The sequence below is a fragment of the Aythya marila genome, assembly GCF_965140915.1.
Source record: "Aythya marila genome assembly, chromosome: 1".
Classification (NCBI taxonomy): domain Eukaryota; kingdom Metazoa; phylum Chordata; class Aves; order Anseriformes; family Anatidae; genus Aythya; species Aythya marila.
This window is the reverse complement of record NC_139042.1, coordinates 93,436,459-93,449,557: the sequence shown is the minus strand read 5'-3', so window position 1 is coordinate 93,449,557 and position 13,099 is coordinate 93,436,459. Positions and strand designations below refer to the sequence as shown.

The following is a 13,099-nucleotide window of genomic DNA, read 5'->3' as shown; positions in this document are numbered from 1 at the left end:
AAAACGTGTTTTCAAAAGCAAATAATCAACTTCCTGTCTGATCACATTTTTTCAGGGTAACTTTATCCAGTTTCAGTGAACTAAGGGAGTTGAACCTACTTTGCTACTTTTAAAAGTGCACCTTTGCATGTTATGTATAATTGCAATATGTATCTGGCAGAAGTATTTATAGCCATTCAACTTTTTCATTCCTAACTGCTTCAAGAGAACTGTAGCACTTTTCTCTCATAAGTCTTCTCCAGTGTCACATGTAACATGCAGAACTTGTGATGTGAGAGCATGTATGAGGCATAGTCCTAAGAAATAAACATAAGACAGCACTGGAAGACAGCAATTAGAGTACAAAAAGGAGAGGCTCCAGACATTAAAGTGAAAATGCAGGAACAGCTCTCTTGCTACAGAAATCTGTAATGATATAGAAGAATAAATGGAAACAAAGAACAGGAGGATGACCCTAATTAATGACAACCAACTGACTTATACAGTAATTAGAAAACTAGATAGTGAGTGGGATGGGGGATCAAATAGACAAAGGAATTTTGCATTCCTGAAGATTAAATGTTCTCAAATGGGAGTAACTTAAATTAGTTACCTATACTAATACCTGAGCATCTAAAGAAAGCCACAAGATCCAGAGGGGCTGAACCATACATAGAAATATAATGCTGGTTGTGATGCCTAACTGCAGATACATGTATGCATTTTCCAATAACCAAAGATGAAAATTTGGAGCATATTGTCTTCTTTGACCACTAGATGCCACTGAACTACTTTAATTACAGGCCTGCATGATGAAGTTACAAAAGTCACAGTGTTTCATGAGAAAAAATCAGTATTTCTTTTGATGTAGCTGCAGCAACAGAGGTAGAATATCAAGTAAAGACTCCTCATGTCAGAGAACAATAATTCCCAGCACGATTTAGACGCTACAGAACCAGAGTGTACCTGCTTCATCAGTTGTGATGGTGAGCTCATTGCTGGCCTCACTCTTGCCGATGCGGTTCTTGGCATACATGCGAATGTTGTAAGTTGAGGAAGGGTGGAGGTCAATGATAGTGGCTTGGTTTAGCTGAGGGGAAACGTCTTTGGTTCTCTGAACAGAATCCCAAGAGTCTATTTAATCAGAGATTAAAGCAAAACAGACATGTAACATATGATGTTAATATTACCAACACAAGTCTGCAGTTAAACCATCTAGTGCAGCAGGATTCTGCCCTTGTAGAATTAACTCAGCTAATACCTGGTGCTATATACAAAAAACAAGTGATCCCATTCTTTCATGGCTCTCCCAAATGCTCCAAATGTAGTGCTGTAAAGAATAAGATCTCAGCCCAAGGGACACCAACAAGTCTGTGAGAATAGCTGATCCTCTGCCTTTTTGAGGGTTAGTGAGAGCAGCAAAGATTCTCCAGCTTTGTGTCTGTGTGTACAAAGGTTTTTTATTTTGTTTTGTTTTGTTTTGTTTTTTAGTACTGTTACAGTGGAACAACTATGAAAAAGATGGGAGCTACTGCCCCAGAGGAGTCCGATTCAGTGTGGAAGTTGGTTATGCTCACAAAAGGTGGGGAAAGAGAATTCATAAATAGGAATGAAGAGTTCTTGGATTAGCAGAGATCAAGTAAAAAGTTTGGTCCCAAACTCCAGGAGTTCAGACCACAGTTAGCACAAGCTTGGAGTACCTTGCTGGCTTAGACATGGGACTCAGCACCCGCCAGCACTGATGTTATTGCCCTGACTCATGTTAGGATATAAGAACAGTTTAAAACAAGGGGAATTAAAAACCTTCTTAGATGTTTGCATAAATCTGAAAAGAAAAAAAAAAAAAAAAAAAAAGAAGGAGCACATTATTTTTATTCATAGTTACTATTCATCTGTCTGTTATGCTTTTAATAAATTCTCCACACACACATAATAGAAAAATGGATTGAAATTGGCTAAATCCAGTGACCCCTCAGATCTATGCAGTTCGTTTCTGCAAACAGAATAGCAGAATCTATCTGTTTAAAGCATCTTGATATCTCTTTTGAGCTGCCATCCATCATTTCTTTTCTTACAGCAGCCAATGTTTCTCTTTTAACCTCTGCAGCATCCTAAGGGGGATGTCGCTGGGGGCTCTACTGTAGTGTTTTACAGTATAGGTCACTGTAGGGAGAATCACAGAAAGCTCAGCAGATGAGAAAGACTAGTTTAAAAATAGAAAGTTTACTCAGATACAGAACATTTGCACACACTGTAAATTCTTTATGTGTAGCTTGCTAGAAGGTATGCAAGTTGTCACAATGACATCTGCAACTTCACTGGTTACAGAGCCTTTTTTGCTTGTCTGTGTGGCTTAATTTACCCAGAAAACATTTAGGAATCAGCCTTTTATGTGCTAACCAAATGCACTTGTATTTATTTTCCTTGGTAACTGAGATTGCCAAAACTTCCTCTGTAGGATACCTTCAGAAGCTCGAGAAGAGTTACCTGCAGGCAGCACCAACTGCTTTCAGTTGGTTTTCTTAAACTCTACAGAATTTCCTCAACATGCTAATAGATAAGTATTGTTAGTGTCCTACATTATGGCTCATAATACCTGACACTCTGCTTTAAAATATGTCACTTACCAAGTGCCACAGTAACCATTTGCTCACATCTGAAGCTCTTCAAAGCCAAATGCTTCAAAAGATAGTATGAAACACCCACAATGTACCAAAACAAGAAGATTTCAGACACTATAGGTTAAGAATTACCCAAAAATGAGAGGCTCTCTACAGGTATGAACTTTACATCTCTGTATAAGCTAGAAAACTGTAGAACATGTACGGGGAGATGAGATTGATCTAGGGTGTGGTGAAGCCCACGTGCTCTCCTCAGCTTTGAAGAGAGTCCTCAACCTGGCTGGTGTGTGGCATGGTAACAAGGGGTCTGCATTAGAGGCCATGAAAAGATCTGGGGACCTCTGAATACAGTGTGCAAAATTGCAATACCAGGATCTGTACTAAACTACAGCAGTAGTAATAACATTAGTTATTTCTGTATCCCTGGGAAATCTTGACCAGCAGTTACATTCTGTTGCGTCAGACATTCTACAAGCACAGAAGGAGGCTCTGTTCAAGTATACCATGCCAAAAGGAAAAGAATTGAAAAGAAAAGACACATTTGAATTGGACAATGTGCTAAATTTCCCTTGATGTGGATATTTTCTTTTAACACTGTCCACACATTAATACATTGCTTAAGTTTTCAAGCAGTTGTTTCAAATACTGACCTCTAAATGGTGAAAACCTGTAGTATATATTAACTGCAGAAATCAAATAAATGGATTTGAAAATTCCTGTGATTCTTAGTAGATTAAATAATGGCATACCATGAAGAAAGAGATGAAAACTCAGTCTTCTGTACTTATAAATGTAGGCTTCCAATGTTTGTTTATAACTAAGGTTTGAACTTCAGAACTACGTTTTGATACGTGTATCCCCTTTTTGAAGAGGAAAGCAAATGAACAAAAGCAATCACCCCAACCGAGTAAGTGCAGAAAAAAAGTTAATCAAATTGTCTCCAAAATTGCTTTCAGTTGAAAAAAAAGTAATAAATAAAACACTTTAAAAAGTGTTAATAAGATTTTTTTTTTTTTTTTTTTTCCTGACAAATCCTAAAAATATTTTCTTGCTTACAGGTGTTAAGTATTTGTTCAGTGAGGTATTAAGACTGACTGTTGGCTCCTTTTATTGCCATTCTAGAGTGGTTTAAAATCTACTCACCTAGAAGGCTGAAAAAGCACAGAAAACAAGTAGCAATAGGCTAACAACAACAACAGCAAAAAGTTAAAGTTAAGCGTGGAAATTTTAATGTGATTTTTATTCCACTCATGAAATGTGACACCCAGGCACTTCTTGGTGTTATATAAAATGCACACTGACACAATGATTTATGAAACATTTATGATTTTATGAAAACCAATAGCTTCTCACTCATTCCTAAAATAAAGGCTGAAGCTTTGGGATTGCTCTACAGAAGACAATTAGGCCTATTTGCGCTTCAGTTCTAATTTCAGTGAAATGACTACCTCTTCCCACGCCCGGGTGAGGAGCTATCTGTCTTTGCCTGCGGTGCCATCTAGTGACACGGTCCAACACCGCAGCCAGCTGAGACTGCCTGCTCAACACCCTGCATCCCTGGCAGGTTTGGGGGAAAAAAGCCTCAGTTCTGCAAAAGCATCTGCATCCTGAAGAAGCAGGGGTTTACCTTAGCACAAGAAAGCAGAAAAAAAAAAAAAAAATCATCTGTTTTCAGATTAGGACCTAAACAGAACTGGTCATTCTGCTCTTCAGCTTTTCCTGAAGCTGAAATTAAAAAGTTAAAAAAAAAAAAAAAAAAAGGATGAGAAGAGAGGCAGAAAGAGAAGCACCCACCTACCTGTTTCTATCTTCAAAACATTTTGTACACTTCAGATAGAAAGGTCTGATTGCTACACATCAGTAGTTTCTATGAAGGACCAGATCTGAGTGCCACAGGTACATTTCTGTACAGACAGGCAGTGTATCTAAATATTGAAATGGCCTGAAATTCTGAGCTCCCACTATTCCACTATTCATACTGCTCTTGCACTGTAAGTAGACCCCAAAAAAAAAAAAAAAAAAAAAAAGCAAACATACATACATACATATGCAATATACAGCTTCACGCTGTTAGAGGGTACACAATGTGTCTTTTTTTGTCTGATGGCATGGTGAGGGTTGACATGGTTGATAAGTGGTCATCTGAACTGAGTCGCTGAAACTGAGAGGTTTTGCAGTTTTCCTTCAAAAGTCTACATTATGCATCCCACTGCAGACCCATTTTTGAGTCCCCAGGGTAAGTAAAATAGATGGAAAATTTAGCATTAGACTCAGCTTTGAAATCTGCTTTTAGTTTTAGTATATCACTTTATGTATGCAAACCACCTGCTGGAGTCAACTAATTATACCAGAATTAAACCTTCTGATGAAGGGAGAAACAGTAAAAGAAAAATACCTGGACATCTTGGTTGTGAAGGAAGATTGGGAAAAAGAAACACCATGCAACTAAGCGAGAAATATTTTCCAGCATTTACAGTGAGTTTAAGACACAGCTGTTGTCACAGCCAGGCAGAAGCCATCTCCAAGAACATTGTTCTGGAGAGCTTTCTTGGCTGTCTGAGCAAGGAACAGCATAGGTGGCAGAACAAAAGTTTCACCGTCCTCCTAGTGACTTTGTAGCCACTGAGGCATATCTGTAAGCCACCCTTGCCTTTGTGGCAGGAACATTTTCCCTTTGTTTTCTCAAAGAAAGAAAAGTAGTCCTAGCTGTTCAGTGCAGAGGACTATGCTGCACCATTCATTCATTGTCCTGATAGTAATAGAGGTTTATCCTTCAAAGTATTTCCAGTACATTATTGAAAACTCATCATGGTGAGTTTTCAAAACTACCACACAGCTTTCTTCACCCATAAATTATAATAACTACACAATTTCACTGCTAAATTTCCAGGTAAGGTGCCATGTACTCATATACATATAGATAGAAAACTGAAAATCAGCACTACAAGAGAAGCTAATTGTAAAGGCAGGTATTTTTCTATAGGGAAAAACAGAAAATGAAATGAAAAAAAAAAATCCAAATGGAAAAAAGATTGGGGACTGTATCAGGGACCAAAAATCATCTAGAAAAAACACCATTACCAACTACTACTTACACAGAATTTTTCCCCCTTACTTTTATGTAGCTTTCTCAGGTAAATGGAAAATGCAGCAATTGTTAAACATAATGTCCTTACCTCAGAAAAAGACAACAAATGAAGATAAATCATACTGTGAAAGATTAAATAAATCTTGGTAAAATTTTCCATCAGGAACTTTCAATTTATGAATTATCTTTTACAATACAAATTCAATGATGAATGCCTTGAAGAAAGTTAAGTGACAGGGATTTCTTCAAGGGAAGATTACTTCTTACCTGACTTATTCTTGCATTCAATATCATAGCCAGTGATAGGGCTGTTTCCATCAAATCCCATGGTCCATCTGAGGGCAATACTGCGTGCTCTCACCTCTCGGATTTCTATCTCAGGAGGGTCAGGGGGCTCTGAGTAAACACGAATGCTTAGTTTTAGTCAGAAGAAAGCCCATACCCATAACAAGATAACACTAATGAGTGTGGCACTCACACGGCTTACTGGTGGTAAGCTTTCATGTCATTTTCTCCAGTCACTCATTAGTACCTTGAGCCAGTTAATCACCCACAGAAGAATACTCAACAGAGGAAGCAAAAGTCACTTTTCAGCTAAGAGTCACAGATATAACATTGAATTCTAACTTCTGTTTAACCATCTAATATGCTACGTACAGTTACACTTTCCTTAAAAGCACTCCAGATTGGACTATTAATTCTGGGAAAGATGTTTGCCTTGAACATGACATTTCAATTATACTTCTACAGTTTTTACATTGAAGGTGATGGTAGAAATACGAATGCTAAACTTGGAAGTGCTAAATTTGGTGAGGAAAGGGAGTAAGAATCAAAGTATGTTTAGAAGTCTTAACTACACTAAAGCCTCCTTCTACCTCCACAGAATTAAGAAAGTAAATATTTTTTTGTATTGTATTTTTGTATTGTATGTATTTGTATTGTATTTTGCATTTGTATCCAAACTCATGTCTTTTTAAATTGTAAAGGCAGTTTAATTGAGCTCTGGTGTTGCTGTGAACTTTTTCCCAAACTCCACCTGAATTTCTTGACAGGCTGCTTTAGGAGTTGGACTTGATGACCCTTGTGAGTCCCTTCCAACTTGGGGTGTTCTATGATTCTGTGATTCATCCAGTGAAATCTGCAGGTATGTGAACTAAAGAATGGGGAGAAAGAAATCTGAAAATCCTGGAAATTTGCTGTGTGCATGCTCAAAGGCATACAGGCACAGGAACAAGCATCACAGAAAAATGAGTGGCCAGTGGCCAAGTCATGCTTCAGCTCTGCATCTCCAACACTGTCACCTCAACCATTCCAGAATTTGCTGCTGAGTGCCTGTAGGAGGGGAACCCCAGCCGTAGGCAACGTAGATTCCTAGAGCTTTCATTTTACAACCTGATTACAATTTGTTTTGACTGATTAAACTTGAAATATTTTGTTTGTAGACGCCCATTGGGTTTAACATTTTTTTTAAAGAAATAAAATCAGATTGTTTTTGCTTTATTTGTGTTTTAAGCACATTTATTCTTTAAAAACAAATGTAACCCTCTCTCCCTTCTCCCCAAAGTAAACCCCTTATATCCACTGTTCCTACTGAAGATATTAGTTTTAAGTATCTTCAGTAGATTGTCAGCTAGTGTATTTAAGAAAAAAAAAAAAAAAAAAAACAACCACCAACAACAACAAAAAAAACACCTCTCCTTATTAATTTGTACAGATCTAGAAAGACTCTGGAGCTTATCCTTTGTTTCGATTTAATTTGTAATGCTGGAAAATGAGAGACTGAGCATCTTAATGCAGCTCCTCATTTCTTTGACAATGAGGAATACATTTAATTAGGAACCAGAGCCTCCCTCCCCCAACAGATTTCTGAGCATGGCATACACTTACTGTACTACAATAGCTGTGTTTTTTTCCTTATGTTGTCCTCTTCCTACCTTGCACAGTGAGCTGAATTATTCCACGATCCTCCCCATAAGAATTGATGGCATGGCAGGAAAAGAAGCCAGAATCTTCACGTACAGTTGGCAAAATCTACAGGTGGTTTGAAAAGAAGTGATTGATTGAACAGCACACAGAGAAAATAAACCAACAGCTTTTCTGTATGGTGCAAGAAAAATTGTACAAACTGTTTTACTTGACAGCAGTAAACAGATATTACATGTTATACACATACATACATATGCATAGTAAAGCATCCAAAATACTGTAACTTATCAAAACTAGGAACACCTGGGTTGAGGAAGTAGGCTATCAGCTCTACATGTGTAGTCAGGAGTTGGAGAACCACCTATTCCTGTAGCTTCTCATCAGGAGCCTTGTTCCCAGTCACTCACAAGTTTGCCAAGTATTTAATAGTTGGCTAAAATTTGCCATACAAAATGGTGCCTTCTGCTGCCTCCAAAATTTTCCGGATAATTCTGAAAATAACTCAAGTCACTGAAGTCTGTGTGGAGGAAATAAAGGTTCAAATACTGCTGGTGAACCATGTAGTATTCTGCGTGATGTCTCATAATAAAATTTGGGTGGTCTTTCCTTTCAATTTGTTATTTTATAATGTAGACAATTACATATTTTCTTTACATACATGATCATAATGATATTTTTCTACAGGACCACTGCTTCATTCAAAGCATGAGAGGGAGAGGATTTTATAAATGAGCACATATTCCAAATGACATTTTCTTATCATTGTTCAGTGTGCTCTTCACACTTTATTTACTGCACACAGTTCAAACTGTGCCCTGAAGACAGGCGTATTCATTCTCGCACAGCATTTTCTGTGACATTCACCTATGCAATTCCCATTGCAGAAACACGAGTGAAGTTATTTTCATAAACCCTGACATCATGGAGAGTATTACCACCATTTTGTATGAGGAATTAAGGAAACAGACATATGATAATGTTTATGGGTGTTTGACAAGTTGCCACATAGTAGCTCATCCATGGTAACTCCATGTGCTCTTTACTCCTTGGTGAAGCCAAGGTAATATGAGTGCAACTCTTATTCACCATTGATTAAGATAAATGGATTTATTTCCCATGCACTACAAGGATACTGGAGAGTTACCATCTGAGATGTGGTAACTTGTCAATCTGTGTTAAGTTGCACATGTGGCTGAGATTTAAGATAGAAGAACGAAAGTTTTCAGAGCCCAATTTGATACATCTAGGGCCTTCTTTTCCCCCCTCGGAGTCCTTAGCAATAAATAGCATTTCATGTGTTCATAACAGCTTCCTTTGTGTTAAGCTGCAGCTATGAGGGCTTAGTACTTCTGCAAATCAGACCCCAAGGGCTCAAGGCAAGTACCTAGAAAACAAAGAACACAAAATTATTGGCCACCTGTGAAAAGTTTGGTTTCAATGATCAGCCTTGCATCACACAGTGTCTTTCATTACTTAACCCTAATTCAACTCCAGAGAAAATCCAAGTCATGCCTGACTGAGGCAGGGGTCCTGCAGAAAAAATAAAAGCTGAGTATACAACTAAGGATCACATCATCATGCACACACACAAAAGCACTCAATTAAAGGCTTCAGAGACAACCTTAATCCCAACGTTTTCTAGTTTGAGGGTATTTTATCTCTCAAAAGTCAAAGGTTTTGTATGCAACATATGGATGTAGAATGCCACTACTGTATACAACAGCTTCAGAAGGGAATTCTCCAAGCAGGTCTCCAGCCTTAAAAAAAATAAACATTGTTGTGCATCCAGGCACTACCTTTTTAAAGCCAATAAGATGAATGAGGGCAAAAAAGTCTAAATGTCTATTATGTTCTTGAATATTATTCAAAACACAAATGTACTAATATACACAAATTCACACATCCTTCCTCATAGAAATCAATGACGAAGTTCCCTCAATGAAAGCAAAACCAAACTTTCGCTGGATGTCATCCAACATAATTTTTGGCTAGTGAAGAAAGAGACATACCTTAAGAGTTACAACAGAATATAGGTAGAATCAGCAGAGAGCTGGAGAGTTATTTCCCTAAGCTCAGTAAAAATGTTTTTAGGAATGTGACTGAAAAATGGAAAATGGATATTTTTGAATTAAAATATGTATTTAAAAATATTTTATATTTCCTAAAGTATGTATAAAAATATAAAGGAATGGACTGGAAACTTGCTTGTGCTGGAAAAGTTCAAACTTGAGTGGACAAAGTTGTATACTGAGACTAATATCATAACCCTATCCATTATAGGTGACACCAGAACACCATGAGTTTCCTTTGCTTCCATGACCTTGGGATGGTCTTAAGTCCCCAAAACAACAGTGCTACTCATGTAGCCTCTCAATCTAACCCATATGCTACTTAGAAGTTAGTGGAACCCCACATTTATCAGTCAAGATGGCACTGCTGCCTGTCAGAGAAGCAGAAGTGAAGATGATGATTACACCCTGTTGCTACATGGCTTGGTGACTTCTGCTACTGTACATAAATGCCAAATACTACTGGCAGCAGTAGATATACTACTTATCTACATGTGCTTTTTTCCTTCTATTTCATTTTGAATCTGATGACTAACCTTACTTTGTAAAATTGTCCATGTATGGCTCACTAGCCCCACAGAGTAAAAGGGAGAAAAAATATTTTTAAAAGACTCTATTTTTATATCAGAATAGCTTAATGACTTTGGTGAAGTTAAACCTGACACACATCACATCTAATGGTCAGATATTCACTCAACGCTTATCAGCAGTGTACTGAAAATTGAGCCATGTTGCCCCAGGAAGGACAGGACAAGGCATGAACCATGTTGCTCCTGAGACAGAAAAGATAGAGGGGCTGTGAATCAGCCTTGCTGTCTTGTTGCCTCTGTAGCATAAGGTGATGGAGATGGTGACTGATTTTTCTGGGAGATGGGACGCCAACGTTTCCTGTACTTCCTCTTGGTAGCAACAGTAGTCAGCCTAGCTCTCCAAGTCTGTGCCACAGATAGAGCAAGTGGTGGGGTTTTGGCCTTCTAGAAAGAAGTAGCTGTGCATCCCTATCAAAATCAAAATCAAACCAAGCAACAGTCTCACACATGTAAATGAGTCACGGGTCACTTTATTTTCTTACCTGCAGAGTAGAGATTACTTCATCTCCAACTTCCTTGGTGGAAACAAGATAACGGGACATTTCAGGGTTAATGATTCGGTCCTCTTTCTCCCAGCGGACTATGATGGGTTTCTCTCCATGTGCTGTGCAGCTCATCTCCTTCTTTTGACCTTGTGTTGCCAGTGTGGTGTTTGGATAGGAAGTTATCATAGCTGGAACTAAAAACAGACAGAGCAACAAAGACGGTCCTTCAGTGATGTGACTACTCTGACCAGAAAGGTTGACCGTCCAGTCTGTCTCTCATTCAGTTTGTCTATATTTGAACAGATGGCCAAAAATGCATGAAAGGATTTTACTTTCAATTTTATGTAAGAAAATCTTAAAAGAGAAGATGAGCCTCAAAGGGAACTTACCAGAGAAGAGCAAAGACTGGACAGTGTGTCTATAGAGACAGAAGATGCACATCCAAATGAAACTTGGTTCCATTTATTTTTCTGCCCATAGGACAATTTGTACCATAACTACAATATGCACAGCACATAAAAGTACTGTAAGTAACAAACACGCAGAAATTGGACCAATAAAGAACTGATAGAAATTTCTTATACCTTCTGGTGAACATTTTACTATACATTTATCACAAATATGCACAAAGCTAACTGAAAGTACATTTACCTGTTTTATTTGCTGACAGATATACACTCTATCCTTGTACATGACAGTAATGGCCTATCAAAATGAGAGCTCCATTAAGCCAGAAGATGTGCAAAATGAAAAGAGCAGCTCTGCACCTTACACTACATGTACATGTATGTGCTGAAGACATAGTTAAACTGTACTCAACTTCAGGTATAATTAAATAATTAAATAAACATATATTGAAAACAAACCTGTCTTGATTTGCGTTTAATATATTTGCAAGTTATTTTCAGAATTTGCAGAACAGTTGGGATACAATCACCAACTTCGTTAACTATTCAGGATTCTTAAACTTCTTAAAGTTGAAAAAATACTTTCTCATAAGAATTGACATAAAATCTAAGTATTTTTTACAATTTGGAAGGATAGTTCTTTTTCTGAAACAGGATGGTCACTTTTATGTCCTCACTAGTCAGTCTTTTTCTTACCATATGATTTGTCCACTGATGAATAGCATCTGGGCATTTGTGAGTACAAGAAATAAGTCTGTAAGTCTGTCTTATAGTTATGACAACTTACCTGCTTGGGAGAAATTGGAAAGCCCTGGGTACCACACAGAACTGTTCTCTCCTGAAAGTAGCAGTCCACTCCTTTCAACTTACATAAAGTGACAATAAATAATCCCTTCACTAAGCTCTTATACTCCAGTGCTGACTCCTGCAGTAGTCCTATTCTCATTTTTATGCATGAACACTTGCCCCTTCTTATCAGTACGATTTACTCATTCCATCCTAACTTCCCTGGGTCTCAATTTTAAGATGACATTGGCAGTGAACCTGGTTTGAGGCCTTCCTAATTCTTTCTCCTGTATAGATTACATCTATTACTACCAGACAGAAAATAAAATAAAATAAAATAAAATAAAATAAAATAAAATAAAATAAAATAAAATAAAATAAAATAAAATAAAATAAAATAAAAATTTTAATTTGTATTGAAATGAATTACTATAATTGCTGTTTTGAAATGCTAATGTTTGATGGCATGACCTTTTCACATGTCAGAACTATTGATGCTTGGATATGACAATATGTCAGGATGCAGCCCTTTCTGTACAAAGGACTCCTGAACCATAATAAATTGATTCAAAAATTATCAAGGCCATGGAGCGTGGGTGAGAATTACGAATGGGATCTAATTACAGGAAGAATCCTTAGAAAGGTCTTGTGTGAGACATAAGTCTCTTTAAGGTCTTAAAGTCCTTTAGTGACAATGTATGTCTTGTTTGACTATTTTGTTATTAGATTGCAATCAGTTTTGTCAAAGAGAAGCACTCAAAGATATGATGAATAATCAAAATTGAAATGACTGATATCATCTTCTAGAGAACGGAAAAATCTTCAGGTTTACCTGGAGTCTTTCCAGGCACTGATACCCACAAGGAGGTTATTTTCAAAAGGTCACTTTTTCAGTCCATCAAAGTTTTGTGTCTGAACAAAGAAACTACGAGGCCTACGGAGTTGTAGGCTTGTGGGCCCCATATGCACAAGTATGTGCACTCGAACATATCTGCCCTTTTCCACAGCACTTAAAATAGACCAATATATCCCTTCATGCAGTCAGAGAACCAATTCAGATGAGTGGCAGGTTATTAAAGAGTTCACGTTGCCATCATTAGTTTGTGTCACACCCTTTCTTTCTTCCATAATTTTCCAAGACTCCCACA

The 13,099-nt window shown here is 37.5% G+C and overlaps 1 protein-coding gene across 1 annotated transcript in view; it reads right to left on the bottom strand.

The window, feature by feature from the left end:
* The window catches only part of DSCAM (DS cell adhesion molecule), a gene marked incomplete at both ends in the record, with an annotated part of 475,148 nt that overhangs the window by 103,980 nt on the left and 358,069 nt on the right, over positions 1-13,099 (bottom strand). Inside the window, 4 exons of the mRNA XM_082772650.1 lie at positions 946-1,113; positions 5,956-6,084; positions 7,623-7,719; positions 10,756-10,952. Coding sequence (XP_082628776.1) covers positions 946-1,113; positions 5,956-6,084; positions 7,623-7,719; positions 10,756-10,952 — 591 coding nt within the window. The remainder of the gene's footprint in view (positions 1-945; positions 1,114-5,955; positions 6,085-7,622; positions 7,720-10,755; positions 10,953-13,099) is intronic.